Source organism: Prosopis cineraria, unplaced genomic scaffold, assembly GCF_029017545.1.
Source record: "Prosopis cineraria cultivar Desert tree isolate PC_DT_omini unplaced genomic scaffold, ASM2901754v1 PC1101, whole genome shotgun sequence".
NCBI lineage: Eukaryota > Viridiplantae > Streptophyta > Magnoliopsida > Fabales > Fabaceae > Prosopis > Prosopis cineraria.
The window spans coordinates 24275-35676 of record NW_026556426.1 but is presented as its reverse complement, the minus strand read 5'-3'; the positions used below and the strand labels follow the sequence as shown (position 1 = coordinate 35676).

At 35.0% G+C, this 11402-nt stretch overlaps 1 protein-coding gene across 1 annotated transcript; it reads left to right on the top strand.

Moving 5' to 3' along the window:
- Positions 1-257: 257 nt before the first annotated feature.
- LOC129299260 (DExH-box ATP-dependent RNA helicase DExH3-like) lies at positions 258-11061 on the top strand (the record flags this gene model as incomplete). Its single annotated transcript, XM_054937720.1, is given in 15 exon segments — positions 258-353; positions 1472-1660; positions 1855-2014; positions 2113-2214; positions 2217-2242; positions 2836-3006; positions 4270-5160; positions 5871-6179; positions 6278-6337; positions 8799-8951; positions 9050-9160; positions 9927-10035; positions 10038-10165; positions 10167-10209; positions 10212-11061. Coding segments are annotated over 15 exon segments (2727 nt in total), but the record flags the coding sequence as incomplete, so codon positions are not given.
- Between the last annotated feature and the right edge of the window lie 341 nt (positions 11062-11402).

Genomic DNA, 11402 nt, shown 5'->3' with positions numbered 1-11402 from the left:
ATATGCCTGCAAATTAGAGTTTAGGCATATGGCTGGGCCACTCATTCTAGATTTAATGGTCTTGATTATCTACATGTTGTAGGTTTTTCTTACCGTATGATAATGGTGAATTGATATTCAGGAATGTTCTTTAAAATATTCTAGCTAATTACTTCAATGACCAGAGAAGCTGCTCTTAATTATCAGTCGCTAAGTACTAGAAATAATATGCGCAGGTTCTAGCCAAATATTTTACATGTATATTGCACCTTTTATAGGAATCACCTGAAGGCAAGATGATGCTGGGATTCCGGAAATCTCTGCCAGCATTCAAGGAGAAGGAAGGCTTACTTCAAGCTATAGCACGAAATCAGGTAGGCCTCTGGAATTCTTGCAGTTACTATTAATTTTTTGGTTTCATTGAAATATCTTCCAGGTCAAAAATCAGCTTGTTGTCAGTGCTTCAGAAGTTAGAATATAGAAATTGCACATTATATAGTGTTCGTGGGTTTATTTATTTTTATGAATTTAGTTCACATGGTATGTTAAATGGCGGAGGGAAAGAGATTAGAAAATATATGATTTATTAGTCAATTAGGAAATGGGGATAAATATGGAAAATGGGATTTTAGTTAAGATCATGAAAATAATAATTCCTCTTTTTTCTCCTGCATCACTGTTGTATGTCTACAGTGTTAAGCTAACACATTCCAAGAAGGTAGTAACTCTTGTAAATTACGCTTGTGAACTTGTTAGTGTAAATGAGCATTTCACGTATGTTATTGGACATGTTAGGTTTTGGGCTCCTTTTCTAATACCAGAAAGATGTGGAACTTTGTTACACACACACACACACACACACACTAAGTGACCATGAATGAAATACTAAAGTGAGACGTGTTAGCATAGTATTACTTTCTCTCGTTTCTTCGTATGTTGAACTATAGAGTGCCACATAAGTTACTAGCCAAACAATCTTTTTTTCTGCTTAGACACAACAAGATCCCCCTTTTGTCAAGGTTTTCCAAAATCTTTCATTAGTTTCTTCAAGAATCAATAAGATAAATGTAAAACCAGAAACCAATTGCAACTTGTGATCAGATTAATTTCTAACAAAATAGCAATGAATTACTGCACAAAGAAAAAAGTGAAAGATTAAAATTGATTTTTAATTTTCTATCTCTTAATCTTCTGGAAGGTTTTATTTGTTTCAAAATGAATTGCCACCGTTGCACCTATCTCTAAATTCCTGCCATGATAAGATGCTTTGTGATTGGTGACAGAGTTACTATATGAACATTGCATACCCTTCTTATAATTTTATAATAGATTATCTTTACTTGATGAAATTCTATCCCCTAAATCAGGTCTTGCTTGTGATCTTTGAGTCTACTACACTAGCATTGTATATGGCTTACCCGTAAGAGTGAGCTGAATGTGGAGTTTTGCAAGTTAACAAATTAATGCGCTATCTTAATCATTATTTTGATAGGTGATTGTAGTATCTGGAGAAACTGGCTGTGGTAAAACCACACAACTTCCTCAATATGTATTAGAGTCAGAGATAGAGTCTGGTCGTGGAGCATTTTGTAACATTATTTGCACACAGCCTCGAAGGATATCTGCAATGGCTGTGGCTGAGAGAGTATCAGCAGAGAGAGGAGAGCCTCTTGGTGAAACAGTAAGTTCCGTTTGCTTAGGGAAAAAAAAACCAACAAAAAGATGAGAACATTATGGTACAGAAAAGACAATTCTAAGCATTAAGATTCATGAAGAAACTAAAGACTCAAACTTTTTTTACTTTTGAAAAATACATTTTAAAATTGGGAACTTTTTGGTTGTTGCTGCTATTCCACAACAGAGGTTTTTTGATAGGTTGGTTTCAAAGTTCGATTAGAAGGAATGAAGGGGAAAAACACCCATCTGCTTTTCTGTACCAGTGGTATATTACTCCGACGGTTGCTGAGTGATCGAAACCTAGATGGTACAACCCATGTTTTTGTTGATGAAATTCATGAGCGAGGCATGAATGAAGGTAATTCTCTCAATAATATCAGTTTAATAATTATGTACTGCTAAAGAAGCAACTAAATTAGACTTATGTTTCCTCTATTTGGTTTTTGTTGATCTCAGACTTCTTACTGATTGTGTTAAAGGATCTTCTTCCACGTCGTCGGGATTTAAGATTGGTTTTAATGAGCGCCACCTTGAATGCTGAGCTATTTTCTAATTATTTTGGGGTGCACCAACATTTCATATTCCAGTAAGCCCATCCTCGAGTTTTCTTTGAGCATTTCTGTGAAAACATTCAGTTATACAGGATGTATCAACTCTGTTTGGGTGGATGATTGCTGAGTTAGGTGTGCATGCAATTTGATAATTACAGAATTGTCTTTAAAAGTCTAAAGGCTCCGAATCAAGTTTTCCCCTCCATGACAAATTAGTCAGTTTTGACATTTAATTGACCCAATTTTCTGTTAGTTTCAGTACTCTTGCATGCTAAACAATTTGTCCTATTATTGTTTATTACCAAAGGTTCCATTTGAACTTATACTTTTTATACTCTTAGTTATCTGTCAATTGTCATCCCAACACACTGCATTCAGATGTAGTTTTTTTTTTTTTTTTAAATCTGGAAACTGAATTGTGATGATTTACTCAAATTTTCATTGTTATGACTTTTGGTTAAGCAATGCTTTTCATAAGAATCAGTATATGAAATTTGTTCGTGATGTGTTGAAATGAATTCAATGTCATTATTTCTAATATGACCATGAGACTGAATCTATTCACTTATCCGATGTTTCAAATGTTTGCTTCTGAAAAGTGTTCTGAGTGCATTTGTTTGTTGCCCAGGGTTTCACCTATCCTGTGAGAGCTCATTTTTTGGAAGATGTTTTGGAAATGACTGGATATAAGTTAAGTCCTTTCAACCAAATTGATGATTATGGTCAAGAGAAAATGTGGAAAACACAAAGGCAGCTAGCACCAAGGAAAAAGAAGAATCAGATCACTGCTCTTGTTGAGGTGTGAAATTACTTTAAATACTTGATTCTAATATAACATGTAAATTAATGATGCTTAAGTGTTTCTTTTTCTCCTACTTTATGTGTTTGTGGAAATTTATTGTGGATCTGTTCCAATATAATACTTCATTTGCTTCTGAATAAAGTTTCTTCAAATTTCTTCCCACAATGTTCTGAAGTTTGTTATCTTTTAGTTAGTGTGTGATGTGAGTAGGGGAAAAGAGTTTTTGTTCATTGTAGTTTTATGTTTTGGGTGGGATTAGGGAAGGTCAGGTTTGTCAAGATGCAGTGTTATGTAGTTGTTTGGAACTTTGGTAAGTTAGGCTAGAGATACTTGTTAATGTATTGATTTTTCAGCTCATGTTATAGATGTGCTGTTTGAATTCATGTTTTTGCTATAGAATATGGATATGCTTTCTTTGTTTCACCTTAATATTGAGCCCATGGATAGTTATAGGGGATTTCCTTGTCACCCATGCAGGATAGAGTTGATAAAGACTTTATTATGCAGAATTTTGAGGAAATTTTCTTGTGTATATTGCACTATCTTAATTATAATTTTGCTTTCATTCATTAAAAAATAATCTTCAAACTTAAATCACCTACAGAAGTAGGTTAATGCATCATGTGCTGTATCCGTTCACACGCTAGATTACCCATAAATTTAGATTAGCATTTTCATTGTTGGTTATTTTCATGTCTTGGCCAAGGGCGAAGGAAGGAAGTGAACAAACTGGAATGAAGGACGAAAGAAGAAATCCTTTCCTTTAATTTCTGTTTTTTCCCCTTATGGATGGTGTTTGATTTATTGATTCATTTTTATGCATCAACCATGGCATACTGTTGTGTCAATATACTGTTCTCTGCTTCAATAACAGCTCGGAGGTGTTCTTATTGGTTTTATTAGTTTAGCTCTGACATGACTCAAAAGAATGCGGATCCCTGTTTGGCCAAATGTCATCTTTATGGGTATGCACCCTGATGTTATGCCTTGTGACATGTAATATTTATTTTGAGCTTTTTTTTAAAGAATGGGATGTCATTACTCAAAATAACTATAAAAAGGAGCTCCGGCCTTTATTTTGAGGTTTTTGAAGGCATGGACTCATTACTTATATGAGACTTGCTACATGGTATGCCTTGTCTGCAAGCCGTTGTTATCCCTACAATTTTGTGTCTATGCTTTGTTTGCTTTAGAAACTTAATGAAAATAACATTTGTTATGTTGGAAATATGACTTTATTACCTTCTGATTGTTGCACAGGATGCTCTTTCTAAATCAAGTTTTGAAAGTTATAGCTCTAGGACCCGTGATTCACTTGCATCTTGGGCCCCAGATTGCATAGGATTTAATCTCATTGAAGCTGTTCTGTGCCATATATGTCGGAAGGAACGACCAGGTGCTGTTTTAGTATTTATGACTGGGTGGGAGGATATAAGTTGTTTAAGGGATCAGCTCAAAGCTCATCCTCTCTTAGGAGATCCTAATAGGGTTCTGCTTCTAACATGTCATGGTTCAATGGCAACTTCTGAACAGAGACTCATATTTGAGAAACCACCACCAAATGTAAGGAAAGTAGTCCTTGCAACTAATATGGCAGAGGCAAGTATTACTATCAATGATGTAGTATTTGTGATTGATTGTGGAAAAGCAAAAGAGACTACTTATGATGCTTTGAATAACACACCTTGTCTACTACCTTCTTGGATATCACAAGCATCTGCTCGTCAAAGAAGGGGGAGAGCAGGTCGTGTACAACCAGGAGAATGCTACCACCTTTACCCCAAATGTGTTTATGAAGCTTTTTCTGAATACCAACTTCCTGAGCTACTGAGAACACCCTTGAACTCTCTTTGCTTGCAAATAAAGAGTTTGCAGGTGGAGAGCATAGGAGAGTTCTTATCAGCAGCTCTGCAGGCACCAGAGTCACGGGCTGTCCAAAATGCTATTGATTTTCTCAAGATGATTGGGGCATTAGATGAGAAGGAAAATCTTTCTGATCTTGGGAAGTTTCTCTCAATGCTTCCAGTGGATCCCAAGCTGGGAAAAATGTTAATTATGGGTGCTATATTTCGTTGCTTTGATCCTATTCTTACAATAGTTGCTGGCTTAAGTGTCAGGGATCCTTTCCTTTTGCCCCAAGACAAGAAGGATGTAAGCCAAGCTAATTATCTTACAGTGCTTAATTGATGTAATGTCTGAGGGAAAAAAAAAATTGTAATATCTGAATGTGTGAATTTGGTTATGGCTGTGAATACAAATTTGTGCTTCAGTTATTTCACATCACATTTTTAAAGAAAGATGTATTGGATGGGGTTAACTAAACTCAGTGGATAATTGGAAGTCTTGAACATGCTAGTTATGACAGTAGTAGCATCACTTTTCCTGTGAAAACAGTGTTCATGTGATGTGAACTTTGTGAGCATCATACATGAGTAGGGGCTGGGTAGCATTGTTAGATTTTCCCACACTAGTGTTCTCTCCATTATTTTGTCTCTTGCATTCTTCTGAATCTTCTCTTTCGGGGGAGTTTCTTGTCATCCTTTTATTATCTTTCTGAACAAATTTCTCTTTCTATTAAAAATGTGTTGGAAAACTTGCATTTTATGGACTATGAACCAGATATGAATTTTCATTTTTTTAACTGTACTTTGTTTCTATCTGAGAAGTCAGGTGTGCACATACTAATTTGGGTTAGTTTTGAATCTAGAGGTTCTGTATGATGCTGAGCCATTGATTGAAGTTCACCGAACCAATGAACCTTTAGTTCCTTGCTCACTTTTTTTATTTCTTGGATTAAGCACTGGCATAAGTTAGGGTAATACTATCAGAGTAAACATATCGCTTTTGTCTGTTGGGTTCAGTTGGCAGGGACAGCAAAGTCTAGATTTTCTGCAAAAGATTACAGTGATCACATGGCTCTTGTCCGTGCATACGAGGGATGGAAAGAATCTGAAAGAGAAGGATCTGCTTATGAATACTGCTGGAGAAATTTCCTCTCTGCCCAGACTCTTCAGGCTATCCACTCTCTTCGGAAGCAGTTTAGCTTCATCTTAAAAGACGCAGGCTTGTTAGATTCAGATGCAAGCATTAACAACAAACTGAGTCACAATCAATCTATGGTTCGTTCAGTCATTTGTTCTGGTCTCTTTCCTGGCATAGCATCAGTAGTGGTAAGCTTTTTGTTTCTTAGACATGTATTTCAACAATTGTCATAATTTTTTTCAGTTAATTTTCAGTTGATTAAATTTTATTATTCATTAATGTACAGCACAGGGAGACGTCCATGTCATTTAAAACAAGGGATGACGGCCAGGTTTTATTGTATGCAGTAAGTGGCCAACCCATGCTCATATTCTTAGGAATTAGGGCCTTGATGGAGTTACCTTGAATGAATGTTCAACTTATATGCTGAGACTAATTTGTATGAAGCAAAATATTAGTGTGGAATCACAGTTTGAGTCTTCAGACTTGACATTTAAAGATACATGACCTTCTTGCTTGTTTCATGATTAGGGGAGGTAAAATATTATCTTTGTTTTAACCATTCTTGATCTTTATGGATTCTTTTTTCATGTTATTGTTCTACTTTGTCAAGGCTGAAAGTGATCATTATAGTAAAATATCATATGCATAGTATAGGATCAATCTTGCATATGGCATTGTAAGACCAGAAAGCATTAAAAGATGGGGAAAAATCTGTGAAGAGTTGTTTGGTGTGTCAGACGATGATCTTTGTTGGACTCAGGCAACTGTTCCCTGTTGATTTGCATTATCAGTATTTGACCATCTATCTACATACATTGATAAAGCCTCACGCTATTAATAACATTGATGATATTTATTACCAAGGGACTCGCTTCCCAAGAGCTGAATAGAATATCCTAGCAAAAGTCAAATATTTAATCAATGTTGATATATATAATAAAATATATAGTAAATCATATTATCATATGCTATGGAGCAGTGTGACTGATATGAGACCAAGTCAAAAACAACAAATCAGTCATGTGACATTCATGACTAATGTTCTGAGTTTCTGAATATGCAAGTAATCAGGGGGCATATCTTTAGTATAAAAATAGGTTGGGACAGTGGTGATAGATTAAACAAAGTACAAGAGCCTCAATTATTTAGTTGTAAATGAGGGACAGATTCTGCTTAGACTGATAAATGGTAAGTTGCTATTATGAGGAATAAGAAATGGCTAACTTCATCTTAGTGGACTTATTGTCTCTCTCTCTCTCTCTGTTTTTTTTTTGGGGGGGGGGGGTGGGGGGTTACTTGATATTGTCTTCTGGTTTAATAGTTTGTCTTTTGGTCAGGTAATTATTTTTGTTTCAATAGAAAAGAAAACGTAGGGGCTTCATGTGTACTTTGAAGTAGGGGAATGTGATAAGATTCCAGATAACATGCCCATAAAGACTTATTCAAGAAGGAAGTATCAAAAGATAAAATAGGATAAAGATAATTAAGATAGATTATTTGATTCAGTATTTTATTAGTATTTTATTGGGTATTTTTCTCTATTTAGTTTTTATTTAGATTTTCCTAGATTTTATTTAGTTGTTTAGATTTAATTCAGTATTTTAGATATTTGGATTTTCTTTAGTATTTTGGATTTTAGGAGAATTTATCCAGTTATCTAGATTTTATTGTATTTAGCTTTATAAATATGACTAGCAACTTAGAAGCTAGCATATCATGAATTAATAAAACAGTCTTTCAAACCCTTTGAAGATTCTCATAAACGTGGCTATTGAGAGAAGTATAGAACGAGATTCTTATTTTATACCCTCCTAATAGATTTATTTCTCTTATTCCATTTTACTATTGTGAGCACCTACCAGCATGCTTAAGACAAAGGGAAATCTAGATGTATATGAATATATGAATCAATTGGTCTATAAGTTTTTTAGTAAGTGCGATTTAGTGTTTGTATTTCAATTAGAGCTACGGTTTGTTGCTTAGAAAGAAGAAATAAGGTTCAAAACAAGAGTCTTCAATTAGTTCATTAAAAAAATTAAAGAACTAGGGGAATTTCATTGCCCTAACAAGCTAAACAGAGAGACAAGGTTCATCTAACTGAAATTAATGGGAGCATCTTGCTTCATTGAGAGACTGAATTAAAAATATGACGTAGTTTAAAGATACCTGATGGAATTCTGAGTTGTGTGAAATGGACAGGAACAATCAGGTATAGAAGAAATTCTTGGCTAGACTAGATTGCTGAAAAATAGGAATACGTGGTACTCGAGCAATCAAAAAAATTGGAAAAAACACTAAGCACTAATTGCACATCCTTGCTTCTCTCTCTGTATCTCTCTTCTGTTTATTAGTAATAAAGCCATAGAAGCCTATTGAAAAGATGAATCTCCTCTAAATAGCTGTGAGTTCAGTGTTAAACACTAAAATTTCAATTTTCCCCAGTTCTCATATGCACTACCTTCAACAGTATTCCTAAGATTCTTCCCCCTCTGTCTTCAATCACTAGTCCTTTAATGTTGATGCAATTATATAAAAGGATATGCATGTGTGCTCTCACAGATTCATTAATAACTAGGAAGTCTTTGAATTCAGTTGAGGACTCTTCTGTACATTTAATATCGTTAGCCTCTTTAACAGATGGCATGTTTTAACTGTGTACATATATTATAACGCAGAAGTTATAAATCCACTTAACTTTTTATATTTTAGCAAATGGATGGTATGGATATCTACGAGTTAAACTCCCCCCCACCCCTATGATATTCATTTTCTAGATTTTTACTGTTATTGATGATTTTGGTCAGAATTCAGTGAATGAGCGTTACCAAACCATTTCTTATCCATGGCTGGTTTTTGGTGAGAAAGTAAAAGTCAATGCTGTTTTCATACGTGATTCCACTGGTGTGTCTGATTCAGTACTTATCCTTTTTGGTGGCGCCTTAGTTAATGGGACACAGGTAATTTGCTAATTAATACATCTGAGTTTCCAGAAAAAGTTTTTTGCTTGATAAATTTCATGACGATAATATGCGTTTTTTTTTTTTACTGGGTGTAGGCTGGACATCTAAAAATGTTGGATGGCTATATTGACTTTTTCATGGATCCTAGTTTGGCAGACTGCTATATGAAGCTAAAGGAAGAGCTTGGTAAGCTTGTCCAAAAGAAGGTCAGCAGATTTTGGTTTCTTGCTATCTTGTTCCTTGTTGCAAATGAGTTATAACTGCTTAACATGTTTTATGCTCTCTCTCTTGCGTGTTTAAGTAAGATACAAGGGAGTTTCAACCTTTCCTTATCAAAATTGCCAGTTTATTTTTCAATGAAACATCTCAATGCAAAAGTTCATGTAAAGGTCTATAAATAGTTTTGTTATCTTTTGACAAACACCCTCAGCAAAAGCCGATCGTGACGTGTCTCACAAAGCACAGGGTAGTGTTATCTTGTGCTGAAACTTAATAATGCAGGCTTATCCTTTAAATGAGAGCCTACATTTTTTTTCCTGAGTAAATTACATGGATATATTTTTACGGGAATTAAATGAACTTATAATTTCAATATAAGATCTCTCCTTTCCTAAAATTAAAAATTTGCTATACTTTAATCTGATTGGCTAAAATACTCTCCTCCAGGTTGTTGAAGTTACATTGCTCTCTCTCTCATTTTCTAAATCTACATTTCCCCCTTCTGAAACTAAACCAGCGCTCCACTCGGATTCAATTGACAGATACACCATCGATGAGCATAAATACATTATCTAAAATGCTGCTGTTCAACTAAACAACTGAAGAAAGTAGATATGCTGATTGGAAATTATCATTCATTAGTATTGCTCATGAGCTAATTAATTTGCATGAAGGGAAAAGTCACAGTTGGAAACTGTGAATTCATGAAAATTATCCATGAGCTAATCAATTGTTGATTTATGTATTGTGCAGCTTGAAGATCCCAAGATTGACATCCACAAGGAAGGGAAGTACTTGATGCTTGCTGTTCAAGAACTTGTGTCAGGGGATCAATGTGAAGGAAGATTCGTATTTGGCCGAGAAACAGGAAGCTGAAGGCAGCTAATGATGAGAGTAAGTTCACAAAAGATGGGACAAACCCCAAGAGCTTGCTACAAACACTGTTGATGCGAGCAGGGCACTCTCCACCAAAGTACAAAACAAAACACCTTTAAAACAAATGAGTTTAGGGCTCTAGTGGAGTTCAAAGGAATGCAGTTGTTGGCAAACCCAAGAGAAACAAGCAGCTAGCAGAGAGAGATGCTGCCATAGAGGCATTGGCTTGGTTGACTCATACCTCTGACAATAATCAAGATGAAGATGATAGCTCTTCTCCTGATGTCACTGACAACATGCTAAAACTGCTAGGGGGACGCCGAAAATCTAAAGGTCGCTGAGGTTGGCATTTTTGTCCCCTGATGGCTTCATAAGAAAATCACATATAATGATATGCTTATGAGATATTTGATGATATCCAGACAGCTCAAACGCCCAGGTACAATTTGAAACACCGTGCAGTGTTTGATATGATTGTCAAACACCTCTACTAGACATGATTTGGCTTCGTTTTTCCTACATTGGTGTTTCATAGATGGCTTCTAAAAAAGTGATATTGTCCCATCATTTTCTTTATTGAATTGGGACCCTGTACAATGCTTTGCAGTTCTAATTCAGGTTAGGAACATGTCTTAGATGGATGTTAGTTCTCACATGTCACCTCAAAAAATGGGAAAAAAATGACAACGATAACGGGGAAAAAGTATGGTGAAAGAAAATATGAGATCTTCAGTATGATGTTCTGCTGAGTTTCTTTTTTCTTTCCCAGTATTCTCCCTTTTGTGAGTTGACTCATAAATTAATAGGAGCATTTGGATAGGATAACTGTAAGCTTAAATTGTACTGAGGAACTCTGTTATGTAGATTGATTTTTTGCTTTTTTGGGACCTTCAAGGTCTGATATGCTTATGAATGTACAAACATTATTTATTAGTCAAACAGGGATGACTTGACATGTATTTCTTTTAGCTTTGTCCAATAATAATAGCATATAATTTTTTGGGACTGGTTACCTATTCCTGCAAATTTTTTTAACTGTTTTTCTATTATGCATTTACTGATTTAATTTTAGTCTCAATATCTCCCGTGCACATAGGTTAACATGGTATTTTTCGTGGTTTAGTGTAAACCAATTCTGTTATGTATTGTACAATGTTTGAGATAAGTTGTATTGTTTTTGTTTTTTTGGCCTTTTCACAAGGTAAGTTGTTAAGTTATGAGGTGAAGAGTGTCACTTTTTATAATTTTATATGATATTTTGATTCTGACATATAGATTTTTTTTTTTTTTTGGGGGGGGCCAAATATATAGATGATTGTTGACTGATGACTTGTAACATGACCTACATTGAAT